Raw genomic sequence first — 19,544 nt, forward strand, 5'->3', positions numbered from 1 at the left:
TGGAAAGCTGTGGTACTGAACATTTGAATTTTTTTTTTTTTTTTTTTTTTTACTTTGTGGAGCAGTGCCATTTTACAGAAAAGATATCACACTAAATAATGCAATTAAAAAGACAATCTGTCATAGTGTAACAAAGTTTATTACATATGTCCAAACATATGTACAGCACATGTCTCATGAAGAGTGGTTTTGTCACAAATATAAATTATTTAGACTTTTTTAAACAACATATGATACAGGAACTGTAGCTTTTTTTTTTTAAATGTGGAAGATGTGCTGGCTGTTCACTGCAACAGGTTGGCTGGACCAGTGCCCTGGACAAAAACACCCATGATTCATTTCATTAATGTTTACGTTTCCCCTCAGATCACCATCATCTCTTAAGAAATCTCAGAACCACACAGTATTCCAGCGTGGTCCCTTCACTGCTTTGCACTCAGCTGTTTCAGCCAGTCCAGAGTGCTGTGGCTTAATACTACATCCTGCCTGTATCTGACCCCATACTGTCCATGAACCAATACACAGTATGATAATACACACATAAATAAGGCACAAATGGAAAAGCATTTAAAGGAAAAAGAAACGGGCCAGAGCAGGACCAGAATTGGCACAGGAAAAAGTGACAAATGTTAATAAATGTCATTAGCAACATCCAGATAACCCTTCAACGACCGACCAGCCGAGCAATCTGTCAATCAAAGATCGGACCAACCGGCAGACTAGGAAAGAAAATGTTTCTACTGTAGTATTTTCAGACGTAGCTGAGTACTTACACAGGTGGTGAGCTCATGAATCTACACTTAACCATGATAATACTGAAAGGCAAAATAAAGCGTTTACTAAGTTATAGTGTTATGAACCTTGCACATGTTGTTGCAATAAATACTGCTTACAGAGCTTCCATTGCATCGGACCTACTAAGAAAGTGGTTATAGTGAACAAAGCAAGAGGACTGCAATGACGTATACAGCTACACAATTACAGAAATAATGATTATCTGTACATGTGAGAAAGGATTCCATAAAATCGTTTCAGAGTGTTGCAGAGTACGCAGACCGGCGTGATTGATCATAATTTTTCAGTTCCCATCATGCCTCCGTTTAAACAGACATGTGACTCCATGATTCAGCTGCAGCTACATTTGAAGGTGCAGATGAGAACATATTACACATTCTTTTGTACTGAAATCCTCCAATGACATCATTCACGAGACTTAAAGCTAAACATAAAAAAAAAATAATGTCCATGTCGGGGTTCTTTTGGGAATAATCCCATACATTTTCCATTCAAAAAGGCCAAAACCTTCAGGCACTTTTAGGATTGAGATCAGTCTTCAGTTCATGTATCCTAAATTTCCTTTAGATAATAGTCCATGGGACTAAGCATCCGTAAGCGTTCCACTCAGTTTTACCGTCATTGACTGGTTGAGTCAATTCTTATAAATAAAGATGCTTCTTATTCATAATAATGTCAGGAGGAAACACATTCTTCCTTCAGGGCACAAATTCTTCACAGCCACAGTCACTGGGAGGATGAGAGCAAAAGGAGTTTGGTTTTGCTGGTAAAGAGGGTACATTTTGATTCCCTTTCCAACTGTGAGCTTATAATTGGCAAGTCCAGACTTGTCTTTACAGCAGCATGTGGCTTTGACCCCGGACAACAACAACAGATGGGTGTCTGAGGCGGCGCAGCAGACTTTATGTCTTCCTGTTGTTCCAGTTTGGGTCTGCTCCTGCGTTTGGGTCTACGGGTCTCTCCAGCGGTGAGCGGGAGTCCTGGGGAGACTTCTGAGCCTGGGGGGAGCGGGGGTCCAGAAGAGGAGGGGGTTTGTCAGAGTGGAAAGACCTGTAGTGGTCTGGGCCGGGCGGACCTGGTTGCCTGTGCTCCGGCATCCTCCTGAAGTCCTGGAGGGGGCCTTCACGACCCTGGTGGTAGTTGGAACGAAAGTCATCAGGGCGTCTTCGTTTGGGGTCCGGATGCCTGAAACATCAAAGACGGATCAGAACCATAACAGCGTGGTACAGACGCGCCTCAGCTAAAAATAAATCAAAGCTTTAGCAAATCAGTGCGCAACAACGTAACAGGTCAATCTGAAAGCTCACAGTCAGAAAAAAAAGATCAGCCAATCAAATCAGATCAATCAAATCCTCTGTTCAACTTCAAACGCTGCTGTTAAGTCCCATAAACAAGACAAAATACATGCAAAAACTACAGACAATAAGGTTTAAATAACTGTTCCCATAAACATTTGAAACAAACTACAGGTGGTAAAATTAATGTCTATTTTATTTAGACATCTACTCATTCATTAGTTGAGTAGGATTTATGCTCATTTCTATTTTCATTCATAAATCTTTTACTGTTTTTATGCTGCATACACATGGTGCTTGTTCTTTAACCAAATAAAAATTCCAGACTTGTTCAAAACTACTACTTTTACCCCCAGACCCTGACTTTATGTACATTTATACTTTTTTGGCTGAGATTGTACCTGTTGTGTGTAGTCGAAAAGTCCATTTTAATAAATGTATGAATGACTAAGTGCGTAATTTGCAGTAAATTCTATTATTCAGACAGAAACATTTTCAACACTAATGAAAACCACCAAAGTGCATGGACATCACACAAGTTTCACTAGAATCCTGCCAGTACCAACTGGTTAGCCACATCATATCAAGTGTTTTATATGTTTTCCTCGTGCGTTTCTTATCTTACCAGATTATGTGCCTTTGTACATACTCTAAAATTCAACTGTGACAGAAACTTTTTTCTATACTTTAAGACTTTCATGCAAAATTCCAGACTTTTCAAAATTCTATACTTTTTAAGACTTTCAAGACCTGTGCAAGCACCCTGTGTATGGGTTTGCTAACCCTAACGCCAACCCCCCCCCCCCCCGAAATTGGGTTTATAGATTGCCAGTGACCCAGAATAGATCTCATTACATTTCTGAAAAGTAGGTCAAAGTTTAGATTTTTTTTTTTTCATTATTTTTTTCCCCCCTATTTATGTATAATGGGTGACATCAAAACATCAATTTGGTTTCAATTTACTTTAAACTTGGCACATACATAGACCAAATTGATATGCTGACACTAGCACACACAGACATGACATCAGCGGGATCAATGCCAAAATAAGCTACAATGCGTGTGAGGGGCGGGGTTTATTTGATTGTAAATCATGATGGTACTATTACCGTACTTTCCGGACTATAAGCCGCTACTTTTTTCTCGTTTTGAACCCTGCGGCTTATACAGTGATGCAGCTCGAGAATAGATTTATACGGGCTAACAGCCACGAGGGGGCACTTCAGCAGGAAGCGCAAAAGTGAGACAGACAGGTGGAAGAGGTGAGGAAGAGGAGAAGTTTTAATCTTAATTTTTAACAATCATTTTGCGTGTCATGCACAAGCCCTCATCATGGAAAACACACGAAGAAATGCATATTTTGCAGCTTTTAAGTTAAAAGCAATCAATGTGTCTGTCTAAGAAGGAAATAGAGCTGCAGCACAAAAGTGCCATTGAGCAACAATGGAGGAGAGACGTAGAAGGTGTGTGATGGAGCCTTTGAGGCTGCTCAACTGAAGAAGACTGAAGAAGACGACTGCAGTGGTTTAATGAGCAGAAGGAAGATGAAGATACAGATCAATGACATTTCTGGGTTTTGAACCAGCCTGTTCCTGCCGTTTTACTGCCAAGTTACTGACACTGTTTGGAAAAAAGCAGTTAAGGTATGGAAATAAATATTTAAATAATCTTTCTGTTTACCATCTTTCTGTGTAACTATCTCATGTCACAACGTGGACACCTGCGGCTTATAGTCAGGTGCATCTTATATTCCGGTGCGCCTTATCGCCCGGAAAGTACGGTATATATTCCCTCATCTGAACCGCCTTATCCTCCAGAGGGTCCAAGGGGTGCTGGAGCCTATCCCAGCTACTTTTTGGGGTGAAGGCGGGGTACAGCCTGTACGTGTCGCCAGCTCATCACAGAATTGACAGAGACAAACCACCAATCACTCACATTCACACCTATGAGGAATTCAGATGAACCAGTTAACCTATCAGTGTACGTCTTTGGATGGTGGGAGGAACCCAGAGTGAACCCCTGCAAACTCCACACACAAGGGTCCCCCCAGTCATGTCAGATCATTTTTATTTGTTTTTTTCCCCTAATAGTACGAGCATGACACCAAAGTTTCCACCGATTCTACCAAATGACATCAGTTTTGAAGGACCCACCTGTCGTAATAGGGTCGGTGGCCCCTGTGGTCCCGGTCGTTGCTGTACTGCTCATACGGCCTTTTTCGAGGGGAGTTATTGTTGCGGTAACTGCCCGAGCTGCGATAAGTGTCTGAGTGAGGCCGTCGATCACTGTAGTGATCCTTGTAACGATGAGGGTCGTACGGATGATGCCGATCTCCCTGCCACGGCTGGTTGCTGTTACCTGGGTAATTGTATTTACGATCCCTCTGCCACTCTCCCCGGTCTGTAATAAAACATGAAAACTGACATTAAACCCTGCCCTGCACTGAAAAACAAGTACTTTTCAGCATTCGCCCGCAGTTATCTTTGTCTTTTATTGTGCAGGGTTTGACATTTTGCAACATTCATCTGAAAAACAAAACAAACAAAAACAAAAACAAAAAAAAACAAGAAACTTCATGCCTATAGCACCTGAAAACCAGAGTCCTAAGATGCTTTACAAAATAAAAACACAACATAATATAAAAATAGAAAATCATTCAGTTAAAAGAAGATGAAGTGCACTGAGAAACAAAGAGAATAAATGAAAGTGAAGACAAAGTTTCTGTGTTCACCAAAAAATAGATCTATAATCAGTCAATCCTGGTCGAGTATGAAACTTTTACATGTGACCTGAGGAACTAAGGGAAGCAGGAAATCTGTGTTCAGGTAAACTGTACAAACTAATATTTCACAGAGATCCCTTTTTTCCAGTAAAGGCAGAAAAGACCAAGTAATGCGTCGTATTTTTAATGCATCTTAGTCTCATATAAGTAACTTCAATAGAATGACCATGTGTATTTTATTGTAATTTTAACGTATACCTGCATAGTCCCTCCTCACATAGTGATTTGTACTTTTTAAAATCATGTACAGGGTTCACACACATTTTTCGAGATCAAATTCAAGCACTTTTAATGGTCCTTTTCAAATTTTTCCAGCACACCTTAAAAAATACATATCTACAGGAAAACATATACTCATGATTATTGATGATTTTCACTATTTATCACAATGATGTACATTGTATTATGGTATAAACATTTAACGCTATGTTTCATACTAGCAAAAAGTTGAGAAATTAAAGGAGAACATAAAGTTTTATTCAAAAAAAGGGAAGCTACTTGGCGTTCTTCAGGCACACTGGCACCAAGCCAAAGATTAAAATAAAAATGTGGAGTCGACCTGAGAGGAGCTGCTGATTTTCTTTTTTGACATAAAGTTTTATTATTTTTTTTAAACGTATCACCTCTCTGTAAGTAGCTTTGCTTATAATTGCAAGCACTTTTCAGACCTTGAAAACACAAGATTGAAATTCAAGCATTTTCAAGGATTTCAAGCACCTGTATGAAGCCTGGGGATAAAAGTTTGTGTCGTCCTTTAATTTCAAAATTTTTTTTCTATCATGAAACATAGTGTTAGATGTTCAATGCATAATACAATGTAGATCATTGCGATAAAAAGTGAAAAAAAAAAGAATAGATATATATATTCCTGTAGATATGTATTTTTTAAAGTGCTATGCTGGAAAATTTTTAAAATGACCCTTAAAAGTGCTTGAATTTGACCTTGAAAAATGTGCTCGAAGCTTGTATCCCAAAAAAGAGAAGCTACTTGGCGTTCTTCAGGCACACTCGCACCGAGCCAAAGGTTAAAATGAAAATGTACCTGAAATCGACCTTTTCTTTTTTGACATAAAGTTTTATTTATTTATTTTTTTAATATATCCCCTCTCTGTAAGTAGCTTTGGTTATAACTGCAAACACTTTCAAGCACTTTTCAGACCTTGAAAACACAACACTGAAATTCAAGTACCCGTGCAAACCCTCCATGTAGCCCCACGTACCCTCATTGCCAAAGTGCCTCTTGCTGCCCACGCTGTACGGTTCTCGGTGGTGTCCATGGGGGCCCGGCCCACCGGCGTGAGATGGAGGTTTCGAGGACGACTGGGTACTCGTGGAATCTCGACTGGAGCCAGAAGGTTCTGGTCTGAAGGATTTCCCTTTCCCTCCGTGGTCCTCTCGTTTCTTATGCTCCTTCTGTGAACGTCACAGGATCATTTCAGTGTTGTTTGTTTATGTGAAACAAATACAGGATTTTCCTAATATTAGACTAAATTCAACCGTCTCACCTCCTCCTCATGTGATCGCTTCTTTTGTGCCATTTTGTAAAGTTTGTGAAGCTTCCTCGCACCAAACTCGGTAAACTTAGACACAAAAATCCAGAGGTTTCTGCCAAAAACAGAAGACAGAGGATTCATGAGCGTAATGTTTAGCTGTCCACGTCAGTGATGCTGTCAACTTCACTCCAAAGTGCAGATGTGTGACGATGTGAAGCCGAAGATATGAGTTTTAATTTAATAGTACAAAAATGTTCAATTCTACCTTTACATCCTCTTGAGACTCAGCAATGCATTTTTGTCCTCTGTAGGGGACAAGAGTTTCACAGCTTTACTTCAAATAAATAAATAAATGTCCACAGCAAAGGACTTTCCATGAAAAAATGTATCTGAAAAAAACTGTTGCGTCATGTTTCCAATCAAGACAATTATTTAATGTAAAAAAAGCCAAAACTTTTACTTTCCTGGGTCTCAGGAGGATATATATAGGTTCATATTTGACTCTTTCCAAAACAATTCATTGATCATATTTGTGGTTTTTATTGTAATAAATAGTATAAATTTTTTTCCAATCTGGATTTGATGATTTAGCTGAATTTTGGACCCAATATGTTAATAAAAAAGATTAAAGTAAAAAACAAAAATTTTTTTTGTTTGTCTATCTGTTAGCAAGATAACTCAGTATTCAAAAAGCCAGAATATTCTCAGACCATTAAGGGTTAATCATGAATAACAGCACACAGATACGCAACGCTCTTACCGTCGCCAGATCTTGACGTGTTCTGGGTCGTTGTAGGCTTTAAGGCACTCTGTGATGCGGTCTCCGATCTTCAGTAGACATGTGCGTGTGTGCTGGAGCTGCTCCTGGTCCGACAGGCCTTCGTCCGGTTTGTCCAGCTGCTTCAGGGCCTTTTTCACCGGCCTCATCCTCTCCTTACACTAAACACACAGAAAACCAACTCCATTTTACAAAACCTATACACACACACACACACACACACACACACACCTCTGCGGTGAGGATGATTTACTGATAAAAGGAGTAGGAGTTAAAGAAGACGCTCACAATACTGAAAGTCTCCTGGTCTAGTTCGTCGTCTTCTTTTCCTTCGATGGGGACGGGCTCAGAACCAGCTGTGATGTGAACCGGACCTTGATTCTTCTTCCCTTTGGCTCCTTTAGCCTAAAAGACGCCACATGTAAAGACATTAAGCTCAAATCCACCATTCGTATCTGAAGAAATTCAATAAGGATGAAGTTACAACACATTGTCCACTGAGCATTTAAATCTGTTTTAAGACACACCTATTTGTACTGGCTTTTAATACAAGTGTGTGACTTATTTGTTTCAGATGCTATTTATCCTATTAGTGCGTATCTGTTTTATTTAATCAGTTTTAGTGTATCTTGTATTTATTCTTATTTTACTAGTTTTAACATATTCTTGCATTTGTATCTGCAGATTTGTACAGCACTTTGGGCACTTTGTGTTGTTTTAAATGTGCTATATAAATAAACTTGACCTTGACCTTGTTTTTATGGAATAATATTTAAGCATCTCTATGATCTAAATATTACTTCCATACAATAATCACTGTCAGTATAGTGCATAGGTGTCAAACATCCGGCCTATGGGCCAAAACCAGCCTGCCAAAGGGTCCAATACGGCCCATGGGATGAATTTGTAAATGAAAAAAAAAAAAAATCATTTTAGTTCAGGTTCCACATATAAACCAATTCAGTCTCAAGTGGCTCAGATCAGTAAAATGGTATCATAATAACCTATAAATAATGACAACTCCAAATTTTTCCTCTTTGTTTTAATGTAAAAAAGTAAAATTACATGAAAATATTTACATTTACAAACTAGCCTTTCACAAAATAAAATTAAGTGTCATAAGAATGTAAGAGTATAATTTGACCAATATTCTGCTTGTTACTAAATGTTTTGTGTATTTGTAGATCCACTGTGATCTATAAGTTGTAATGCACATGTGGAAATGAGAAGCTGAGGCACAATACTGTTAAAATCGTATGTATTTTTATTAGTAAATTTTAGTTCGTTCATGGTTGTTTATGTTACTCACATTTTTTTTAAATGATAGTTTGTAGATGTAAACATTTTCATAATATAATTTTACTTTTTTTACTCTTAAACATAGAAGTTAGACATAAAAAGTTTGGAATTTACATTATTTCTAAATTGTTATGTTATTATTTTACTTGTTTGGCCCACTTCAGACCATATTGGGTTAAATGTAGCCCCTGAACTAAAATGAGTTTGACACCCCTGATATAGAGAGGAAAAAAAAAAACAGATTGAGTCTATTTGTATTCCCTCATGTACATTTTAGACAGTCTGAGCACATACACTATGCTTTAATTACCTTTTCTTTCCTGGGCTTGGTACCCTTCTTTTCTTTGTCGCCGTCTTTCTCCTTTTTAGGAGTTCCCTGTTTCTCTTTGTTCTCTTTGTTATCTTTTTTCTTTTGTCTCTTCTTGGCAGGGGACTTCTCTGTTCCATCATCCTGCCCCAACACATGAGAACACAATGTGAGTTCAACAATAAAACATATGTACCTTCACAACGCTTAACCAAAAAATGACTGAATTATACAGTCGTCAGGTGTTATGTTACTCTGATTAAGATCTTGTTTATTGTCTGTCATAAAGCCGTCCCATGTACGGCAGCAGAGACAAAAGCTTAAACACAGGAGTATAATCCGGCCTGTGCTGAAAAAAAAAAAAGAAAAAAAAAACCCCTGGCAGCTAATGTTGCCGTGGTGATCTAAAGGCTGACCTTCACCTCGCCCTCCTCTGATGGGTTGTCGGACAGGCGGGGGGAGGAGATTTCGTTGCCTTGCTCATCCTTGAGAATCTTATTCTCCTTTTTCACCCGAGGCTTCCTCTTCTTCACTTTGACCTTTGGAGGGAGGAAGTGGGATGTGTGAGGTCACTGTTTGGATCAAAAGCCAAACTAGCGCGGTTTAAAAGCAGAATGTGGGTGAGTTCCACCATGATAAATAGCAGCGTACCTCCTCCCCGGACTTGGACAGATCTGTATTATCTTGTTCTTTTTTCAGCATCTTCAGAAGGTACTCGGCTCTGGCTTGTAACTGCTTGGCCTGAGGCTTTTTGCTGGGATCATCTGGGAGAATCTACACAGATGTACAGGATTGTTAGATGGTTTCATTCATCCTCTGATACAACACATGCATTTATGATGGTTTAAGTGCTACTGAACAATACAGACACCTTAACTACACTCTTCAGGGTTCATACACATTTTTCAAGGTCAAATTCAAGCACTTTTAAAGCTCATTTTTACAGTTTTCCACCTTATCGCTAGAGTAAAATTACATATCTACAGGAATACATAGTCATTATTTTTTACACATGATTTACAATATTTCATAGAGATTCATTTTTTTCCAGTAAAGGCAGAGATGACCAAGTAATGCGTAGTATTTTTATTCTCTTAGTCTCTCATGACAGAAATGTAACTTCTCATAGCCCCTCCACATCTAATAAGTCACTTCCATAGAATAACCGTGTGTTTTATTGTAATTTTAGCCTACACCTGCACAGTCCCTCCTCATATAGTGATTTTTACTCTTTAAAATTGTGTAAAGGGTTCATACATATTTTTCAGGGTAAAATTCAAGCACTTTTCAGACACTTTTAAGGGTCATTTTCAAATTTTTCCAGCCCAGCACCTTATCATTGGAGTAAAATACATATCAACATATATACACACACACACACACACACACACGATTATTGTTTTGTTTTTTTTTTTACTTTTTATCACAATGTTGTACATTGTATTATGATATAAACATCTAAAATTATGTTTCATAATAGCAAAAAGCTTAGAAATTAAAGGAGAGCATTGTCAAGGATTTCAAGTACTTGAGTGAATTCTGACTTTTCATCTTGAACATGTAATTGTATGGTATTTTACCTCAACAAGCTTTTGTGTGATTTTTTTTTTGCTCAGTGCTACAGCCAAAAAAAAAAAAAAAAAAAAATCAGACAGACCTTATCAGCCAGCTTCAGGTCAGGATCGGTCTTGATCAGATCCCAGTTGCTGAAGCCGTGCTCATAGATGCCAAGTAAGAGCTGAATGTCATCCTGCAGATCCCAGTCTACATCAAAGTGGGCCACCTTGACCCGACATGTCAGCTTGAACCTGCGGGAAAAGGCGCATGTTGAGATTTCAATCTGCAACGCAGACGCACCTTTCTGAGCGTGTTATCTCCAACATAACAGCAGAGGTAGCTTACTTATTCCTCTCAGCGGGGTTAGCAGGCACCGCTTTGTGCAGGGGCTCAAACTCCTCCTCGTGCTGGATGATGGACTTGGCGTTGACTTGCACTCCTGAGATCTTGATATTAATTCCTCGCCTTTTCCCAGGACCTTTGGCTGGAATAATGACATGCATCATTTCCTGCTCTGGAAAATACAAACTTAAGTGAAGTAAAACCCAACAATACCTTCAACTGGATTCTCTTTAAGTTGTTCCTCGTGTTCCTGCACTGCAGTCACACAGCTACTATGAATCAGTTCACCCAGTCTCTTCAGATCTGCTATGGATTTGTCCACCAGCTCAGAGTCTCGGGCAATGGCTTCTAACCTGGAAACAGGAGGGACCGGCTTTTTATTGCATAGTCTTTCAATTATGCTTAAAAGAATCGTATGTTCTAACCCTGGGGATCAATGAAGTTCATCTGTATCTTATATGAGGAAAGTGATTAACCCTTTTAAGACCTTTTGCATCTTTGCTTTCAGTAGGTACTTAACTTTCAGTATCTGGCCAATAATTATCATTATTATAAATAAATGCTTGAAAAAGCGTGTTCTAGTAAAAAGAAAAACATGGGTTTGAAGTCTTTTAGCATATTTATTATCATAAACAACTGTAAATGTCCATAACGAAACATTTACAGTTTGCAGAAATAAACTTTCAATTATTTTACATCTGCTTAAACATGCTTTTTGGTCTTGAACATTCAGTATCCATATGACTTCATATTTTTTGGTTATTTTGAGGCATTTTTTTTTTTGCCTCTGTGGAAGTCTCTGAAAACAGTTCCTTTCTACCTGTAAGAGAGTCACACATTGCTGTCGTAAAGTGTTACATAGTGTCGCAAAGCTCAGGATCTCAGCTTTCCGATGCATTTTCAATTTTGTGGATAGCACAAACAGTTCAGGAGTTACAGTAATTTGAATGCTGTAAAGTGCAAAATGTAGCACCGGAGAGATTGCGGTTGTTAAAGGATTAAACAGTTTTCTTACCTGTCAAGTGGGGATCCAAATTTCTTGTATGCTTTAATGAATCTGCAAATAGTCAAAATAGGAAAAATCAATTCATTTACATAGACTAACACAAGGCAAACAAACAGATTTTCTTCAATCAGGGACTTTGTAAATATCTATCAGTGCCTCTTTTTTTTTTTTTAGCAGAATCATTTTTTATATTTTAATTTTTTCTTTCGTTTTACTACTTTTGATATGATTACCACTACTGTCAATAGCATCACCCTCCTGCTGCTATTATCCGTTATGTAATAGTCTCATTCCAATGAAGAACCTCATAGCGCTACTACAGTTATCCTCCTGAGACCCAGGATGTAAAAGTTTTGGCGTTTTTACACTAAATAATTGACTTGACTGGAAACGGCATGATGCAACAGTTTCTTTCAGATATATTTATTAATTTATTTTTTAATGGGGTGTCCTTTACAGTGAACAGTGTTTTCTTTCTTTAAGTAAAACTGTGAAACTCTTATCCCCTACAGAGGACAAAAATGCATTGCTGGGTCTCAGGAGGATATCGTTCAATGAACTCATTTTCCATCTTGGCTATAATTAGATATAAAAGAGCAAAAATGCACTACAGAGGCCGTTTTACCTGCGGATCTCTGCATCAGTGAAACCTTCCACGTTGTTCTTGCGGGCTCTCGGCCTGCCTCTCCTCTTTGGCTTTTTATCATCGTCGCTATCATCCGTCTCACTGTCGGAGCCCGAAGAACGGTTCTTAAGTTTGGAGCCCACGTCGCTGTCGCTATCATTGGCCTGAGCCTGAAAATACAAAAACCACATCGACAGAACATTATGTGACTGTGAAACTGAGAGGCTTCTCTGGAAAAAAAATTATATTAAATTGGAGAAAAAGCCATCAGTGCTGAAAATGTGCCAATCTCTGCCGTTACCCGCTTGTTAGAGCTCCTGCTCCTGGGCAGCATGAAGATGTCCTCCATCTCCCGCTGCTTCTCCTCCTCCTCAATTTTGCGTCGCTGCTCTTCTGGAATAATATCATCCCATTCCCGCATGGGCTTCTCCTCAAACTCTGGAGTGGTCTCCTCCATGCTGGAGAAATTGGCAACCTGCAGAGGACAGCAATGAGAAAGAACCAAGGAAAGTATAAGGGACTGAAATGAAAGGTTTTCATGTTATGTAGGAGAATGAAGCAACGCAAAACATGTACATATGTACCTTGAACTGAGATAGAAGTTCATCTGTAGCACTTGAGCCCTGGTCACTTTCTCTTGTTTCAGCCAATCTCAGAATCTCATCAATATCCATCTCCTACAGAAACAAACAGTGTATTTCTGTTATCTGCTGATAAAACAAAACTACTTGTAAAACACACAAGGTCATGCATTTCCTGCCTTACCTGGGGTTCAGACTCCTCCCCCTCTGCCTCTTTGAAAAGGTCCTCTGCACCAAACTTAAGGATGGCCGTCAGTTCTTCTTTATTGAATGGATTTGAGCTGTTGAACACACAGAGATTCAGCATCTCAAAATAGAAAAATAATCATCAAAATACTGCACACATCATAAAACACTCACTTTGTGGTTCCTGAGTTGCTGTCCAGTACAGTTCGACCAGTGGTGTCCATTCTCTGGATGACTAGATGGTCCAAAACCATCTTCTTTTTTGCTCTCTCAATGATGTCCTCCTCCACTGTTCCTTTGGTCACCAGCCGATAAATGTTCACCTACGAAGGAAAAGCATTAATATGACTCAATTCAAACGCAGTAATGAGGCATTTCCAAAGTTGAGGATATCAGTTTGGTCCATTAGTTACCTGTTTCTTCTGACCAATCCTGTGAGCCCTGGCTTGTGCCTGCAGGTCGTTTTGAGGGTTCCAGTCAGAGTCAAAGATGACCACAGTGTCTGCAGAGGCCAAGTTTATTCCTAAACCCCCAGCTCTGGTCGAAAGCAGGAAGCAGAAGTCCTAAAAAAGAATTCCCCCATCATTATAGACTTGTGCCAGTAGTGCATATCAATGGACATTACATTACTGGGCATGAATATTAAGAAAAATAATAAAATATGCAACTATAAATCAACCTGAGCCACTTTCATTTAACTAACCAAATATATTAATTTCTTTTTCAATCCTGTAATTATGCATCTGATTATAAATTTTTAACTAACAAAGCCTATATTTTATTCATGCCATCTTGTAATGATATCGAGTGCCAAACACTGAATCATTTATAAGCAGTTGTAAGTGCACTGACCTCTGAGCCTTCTGCATTAAAATGGTCAAGAGCTTGCTTGCGGATTTCTCCCTTTATGGAACCGTCCAAGCGCTGAAAAGGAGAGAAGCAAATGGACAGATTTAAGCTCAGTGGATTTTCTGAACCACCGTCTCCAACCTTTGCATCACTCTGCTCTTCAAGTCATTGTACCCCGGGTATACCGTCCACTTGAGAATGATCACAAGAGTCGACAGCAAACACTACGTCAGCAAAAAACACCCGAGCTACATGACTTGCAGGAGTCCTGCTGGTCTTCAGCAGAAAATAACTTGTTGATATAAATAACCCCATGGACTCTCAGCTTGGCAGAGTATGTCTGCAACAACACTGACACTTGATCCTCACTCGAGTCACACAGGCAAAACAACCACCCCCAAAAGACCCTCGCCATAAAACTGAAGTTTGCCGCAATAAACTGCAGCTGATGGAGCCGGATGCAAACAGTGATATACAATAAATGCAGAGGAGAGATCACATACACATCTGTACTTCATCTGAACATGGATGATGTTTCTGTTTGTGAGGTTATATTTAGAGTAAAAGATGGAGCAAACAATTCAACGATTCCACTTTTTTCCCCAATAAATGTAAGACTCTGTAAGACCCTTAGGAATGCAATTTAACATCTAAGGCTACATTTAGATGGAAACGATCTGAACCGAAAACACAAAAGTGGCATGGCATTCTCATGTTTAATTTCATGTTTAGGGGGAAAAATCTGCATGCAGACAGACACGCAAAAGTGTGTGAAATTTCCTATTTATCGATGTAGTATGCACGCCATGTGGCATCACCACCACCAAGACCAAGTGCCTGCGTAGAACCTTTCTACTTCTTTTCTCCTAATGCGAAATACAATCACAAAACAGGAAACACAACGTCTTCCTTCTCTGCTCTCTACTACTCTCTATAAGGATTCATGACAATTGCTGAAACGACTCTTTGATGTAAATTAGAGCGGCTAGGGCAACTTGAAAGTCTGTCACAGGGAGATAATCTGACATGTTGTTGTTTTCCTGTACTAGTGTGTGCCTGTGATGTAAACTCTACGCAACAAAAAACGCAGTTTTGCATTTTCAACCCTTTAGACGGTGACGTGAGAGTGGAGCATTTTTAAGCTTTCCACTCTGAAAGGTGGTTTCACTTATTTGCATTTTCAACCCCCACAAACACTGCTGCCGTCTAAACAAAAGGCACATCTGATAAAATATTTTGTCGTTTTCAACAGAGAGTGTTGTCATGTAAACTGGGCCTAATTGTCAGAGCAGAGCTGATCACACTGGGGCTGGACTTTGATGATGCTCCCAAAGCGAATACAGAACAATACAGTGTTTTTCAGTGACTTTTTTTTTATGGCAGATTTATGTTTTTTGACTTCCCATAAGAATCTGTTATACCGTTCATTCCCAAAGTTCTTAAGTTCAGTATTTTATTGCACAAGATGCAGTATGTTTGAAATTCATTTTTCAACAAGGCAACAAGAAACCACAAAATTCAATGAATTTACAAAGCCTGTCTGAATCATTTTATGACATTTTAAGGCATGAAATTCAGATGATTGTATTCTAGATTTTATAGAGGAGCCATAAAAATGCTGATTCCAGCCCGTGTCTAACCATGGCTGTGAATTTTATCGGTGGAGCTTTTGAAGAACAGGGAGAGCGTGTTTTTTTTTTTTTTTTTTTTTTGCTCAAACATAAACAGTCTCTCTGGAAATGGATTCCTCCACCTTTAAATCTGTGTTTCACCCATAAAATGTGTGAATTCTTACCTGGAATGGGTAGCGTTTCTTGGCGAGGTACTCAGCCAAAATGTCCAGCATCCTGACCATCTGGGAGAAGATCAGGACTCTGTTTCCTCTTTCTCTGAGTCTGGTCAACAGTTTGTCCAGCAACACCAGCTTCCCACTGCCCCTAACAAGACTCTAAAAGACAGAAAAAGACAATATAATTCAGAGTATATTCAGCCCCACTGAGCCGTTTGTGGTGTGAGTCATGTTTTCTTTTAAGACTACCACCATAACAGGCCACCTAAGAGTCTTCATGCTTTCTTTGCAATGAAAGTGTTAGAAAATGTCTTTTTTGTCAGTTCTTTTGCACCTTTGTTTTCAGGAAGAACTTAACTTTCAACATCTGGCCATTAATTATTATTATAAATACTAAATGCTTAAAACAGTGTGTTTTAGTAAAAAAGAAAAAAACAGACGAAGTTTTTCCACATATTTATTTTCAGAAACAATTGTAAATCTCAATAAGAGATTTTTGAGATTGCAAAACTATTTTGCATCTGCTCAAACATGCTTTTTGGTCTCGAACATTCAGTATTCATATTATGGCTTCATATTTTTGGTTATTTCCAGGTTTTTTTTAGCCTGTGTGGAAGTCTCTGAAACAGTTCCTTTCTTACAACAGTCCCACATTGCTGCCATAAAGTGTTACGCAGTGTCGGAAAGCTCAGGATCTCCACTTTCCCATGCCATTTAAATTTTGTGGATAACACAAACAGTTGAAAAGCTACAGTATTTTTTTGCTGTAAAGTGCAAAATGAAGCGCCGGAGAGGTTTCTGTTGTTAAAGGGTTAATTCCATACTACAGCAGTTTCCATCTTACAATGGCATTATCCTGAGGTGATGCTCAGAGCTACAGAAGGTTCATAAAGAGTCATACCTGAAGGAGTTCCTGTTGCACTTCAGTGTCTCCATCCTCAGGCTGTTTTATGAGAAAACTATGGTTACAGCACTTTTTTAGCTCCATAACGATGTTTAGGAAACCAGTAGAGCTGCCTCGGGTGCCTTTGGCAAGCGCTTTGTAATTCCTTGTTAAAATCCACCTGGAAATATTAAGGAACAAATTAAGTTAACAGAGAGGAGAAATGTAGCTACTCTATATATTTAACACCTGGAGTTATTTGAGTGATTTATTTTAAAGAGAGCTGTAATAAAGATGTTACTTGTAAAACTGTTTCTGTTGCGCAGACATGTCCACTCGGAGGATCTGCTCCACTTTGGCGGGCAGAGATTTTTCCACATCTTTCTTGACGCGACGGAGAAGGAATGGTTCAAGGACTTTGTGGAGGCTCTGATAACCATTTTCCCTTCCTTTCCCGTGCTCATCCTCGAAATCCTCCCAGGAATCAAACCTGCAGTGCAACAAATACAAGTGTCACTCATCTGTCGTTTCTATTCCTTTTAGGATCACACTGAAATAGATTTATATCAACAGGACGTACTTGTCAGGCATGAGGAAGTGCAAAAGTGACCAAAGCTCTTTGAGAGAGTTCTGCAGAGGAGTGCCAGTAATGAGGAGTCTGTGGTTGGACCTGAACTCCATTAATGTTTTATACAGCAGAGAGTCGTCATTCTTCAGCCTGTGGGCTTCATCCACACCCAGGAATGCCCAGTTGATGTTCCCAAGCACCCCCTAGAGTCAAATGTGTCGAGTATTAAAGCATTATAATTGAACTGTAATAAAAGTTAAACACAGACATTAATCTAAAAGTCGTTTGTGCCTACAGTACCTTGTCTTTCAGTAGAATTTCATAAGTGGTTAAAAGTGCATTGAAGCGGATTCTCTTCGTTTGATGGTTCACCCACTCGTAGTCACGGATCTATTCCAAACAGATGCAACAGGGTAAGTTTGTGTAACCAATTCCTGAAAAAACACTCAACAGTTTCTGTCTTTTTCCACCACATGGGACCGGTTCACCCCGACTCGGCTCAGTTTTGGTATGCGGTCTTGGTCACTGGTCGTCCTGGCCACAGTGTATGAAACTACTACAAACCTCAAACCCTCGAGACTTGTACTACAACTACTTTTTTTTTTTTAACCACAGTCTGGTTTGGGTAGTTTCTATAAAATTAGTGGCACAACGTAGCAAATTAACAAAACAAAAAATAATATAATATAAGCAACAGCAGAGTTCAGTAGCTTAGATGATTAAAAATTAGTATTACAGGGTTCGTACACATTATTCAAGGTCAAATTCAAGTACTTTTAAGGGTGATTTTTAAATTTTTCCAGCATAACACCTTATCGCTGGGGTAAAATACATATCTACAGGAATACATATATCATGATTATTTTTTACACTTTTTTATCACAGTGATGTACATTGTATTTTGCAATAAGTATCTAAAACTATGTTTCATACTTATAAAAAGTTTAGAAATTAAAGGATAACACAAAATTATATCCAAAAAAACGGGAAGCCACTTGGCGTTCTTCGAGCACACTCACACAGAGCAAAAGATTAAGATAAAAAATGTACCTGGAGTCAATCTGAGAACACCTGGTAATTTTCTTTTTTGACATAGTGTTTTGTTTTTCAAAATGTACCACCTCATCTAACCTGGCAGAGATAATATTAAAAATAAATTAATTAATTAATCACATCACAAAGTTGTAACTGCAAGCACTTAAACTAAAATTTAAGCACTTTCCAGACCTTGAAAACACAACACTGAAATTCAAGCATTTTCACGGTTTTCAAGCACCTGTAAAAACCCTGGTATTAATAGTCTCTGCTGTGGAAAAATGACTGAACCTACTGTTTTCCTGCTCATGACGTCACCGAGGTAGACCACCACGTTCATGTCTGGAGCCCAGGTGTCGAACTCCCTCTGCCAGGAGGTGAGCGTGGACAGAGGCACCACCAGTAAGAAGGGCCCGTAGAGCTGGTGCTGGTGGAACAGGTAGGACAGGAAGGAGATGGTCTGGATAGTCTTCCCCAGTCCCATTTCATCAGCCAGGATAACACTGTTACACCTGAGGACACAAGCCATTTGTTCTTGAGCTTTGAAGTTTATTTCGAACATGAGTAAAAACTGAAGGCAAAGGTGAACAAAAAGCAAAAAGAAACCACAAATTTAAACAGAACATTCCAGAGTATCGAAGACCCAACCAAAAAAAAAAAAAAAACCCCACAATGTTCAACCACCTCATTGTGGTTCCTCAATAACGCTTTATGTCCAGAATGGAGCAGGAGGAAGCCAAGTTTATATTGTCCTACCCCAAATTTACATAACTAACATTTACAGTCCATAAAAAAAGAACAGGTCAGTACTAAGTTACTGGAAAAGAGCTCAAGTTACAAAATACCATAGAAAACATAAGCGCACAAAACAATACAGCTGTATTTCCTCCTTTAAACACTCCCATTACCATCCTGGGTTAAACTGCTGTTCCTCATCCTTATATTTCTTTAAAAATTAAAATTGTATTTTATATCTTCTTTTACACTGACATATGTTTGTACTTTGCTTTATGTCATCTGTTAAGACTGTTCCATAATTTAACTCCTGTGATTAAAACACATCCTTTTGACAGTTCTTCTGACACAATGTATTTTCAAATTCAATTTTCCTCTTCGATTATATCCTTCTTCTCTCTCTGACAACAAATTTTGTATTTTATTTGGAAATAAGTTATGTCTTGCTTTAAATATTAGTTGTGCTGTTTTAAACTCAATCAAATCTGCAAATTTTAGAGTTTGTAATCATAGAACAGTTCATTTGTACCGTCCCTATATCCTGCATTATTTATCAGTCTAATGACATTTTAGCATTGTATAGTTTGTAAAATAATTTCAAAAATATTCTGAAATATAATTACCCCCCCCCCCCCCCCC

General features: G+C 38.7%; 1 protein-coding gene across 2 annotated transcripts in view; it reads right to left on the minus strand.

Annotated features, from left to right (window-relative positions):
* Positions 1 to 120: 120 nt before the first annotated feature.
* Positions 121 to 19,544, minus strand: part of chd2 (chromodomain helicase DNA binding protein 2) — a 37,768-nt gene continuing 18,344 nt past the window's right edge. Inside the window, exons 17-42 of one of the 2 annotated variants that reach the window (XM_030136497.1) lie at positions 18,466 to 18,682; positions 17,436 to 17,525; positions 17,148 to 17,338; positions 16,869 to 17,057; positions 16,586 to 16,748; positions 15,691 to 15,843; positions 13,899 to 13,970; positions 13,460 to 13,609; positions 13,221 to 13,369; positions 13,045 to 13,141; positions 12,864 to 12,956; positions 12,581 to 12,754; positions 12,280 to 12,449; positions 11,664 to 11,705; positions 10,862 to 11,001; positions 10,652 to 10,790; positions 10,407 to 10,557; positions 9,401 to 9,523; positions 9,166 to 9,288; positions 8,753 to 8,893; positions 7,432 to 7,548; positions 7,126 to 7,304; positions 6,378 to 6,477; positions 6,093 to 6,285; positions 4,244 to 4,490; positions 121 to 1,980 (exon numbers count right to left, since the gene is read on the minus strand). In XM_030136497.1, the coding sequence (XP_029992357.1) occupies positions 1,698 to 1,980; positions 4,244 to 4,490; positions 6,093 to 6,285; positions 6,378 to 6,477; positions 7,126 to 7,304; positions 7,432 to 7,548; positions 8,753 to 8,893; positions 9,166 to 9,288; positions 9,401 to 9,523; positions 10,407 to 10,557; positions 10,652 to 10,790; positions 10,862 to 11,001; positions 11,664 to 11,705; positions 12,280 to 12,449; positions 12,581 to 12,754; positions 12,864 to 12,956; positions 13,045 to 13,141; positions 13,221 to 13,369; positions 13,460 to 13,609; positions 13,899 to 13,970; positions 15,691 to 15,843; positions 16,586 to 16,748; positions 16,869 to 17,057; positions 17,148 to 17,338; positions 17,436 to 17,525; positions 18,466 to 18,682 (3,886 nt within the window). In that variant the 3' untranslated portion in view covers positions 121 to 1,697. The remainder of the gene's footprint in view (positions 1,981 to 4,243; positions 4,491 to 6,092; positions 6,286 to 6,377; positions 6,478 to 7,125; positions 7,305 to 7,431; positions 7,549 to 8,752; positions 8,894 to 9,165; positions 9,289 to 9,400; positions 9,524 to 10,406; positions 10,558 to 10,651; positions 10,791 to 10,861; positions 11,002 to 11,663; positions 11,706 to 12,279; positions 12,450 to 12,580; positions 12,755 to 12,863; positions 12,957 to 13,044; positions 13,142 to 13,220; positions 13,370 to 13,459; positions 13,610 to 13,898; positions 13,971 to 15,690; positions 15,844 to 16,585; positions 16,749 to 16,868; positions 17,058 to 17,147; positions 17,339 to 17,435; positions 17,526 to 18,465; positions 18,683 to 19,544) is intronic. The other variant, XM_030136498.1, reaches the window with a different exon arrangement.

This window comes from Sphaeramia orbicularis, chromosome 6, assembly GCF_902148855.1.
Source record: "Sphaeramia orbicularis chromosome 6, fSphaOr1.1, whole genome shotgun sequence".
In the NCBI taxonomy this organism is placed as follows: Eukaryota; Metazoa; Chordata; class Actinopteri; order Kurtiformes; family Apogonidae; genus Sphaeramia; species Sphaeramia orbicularis.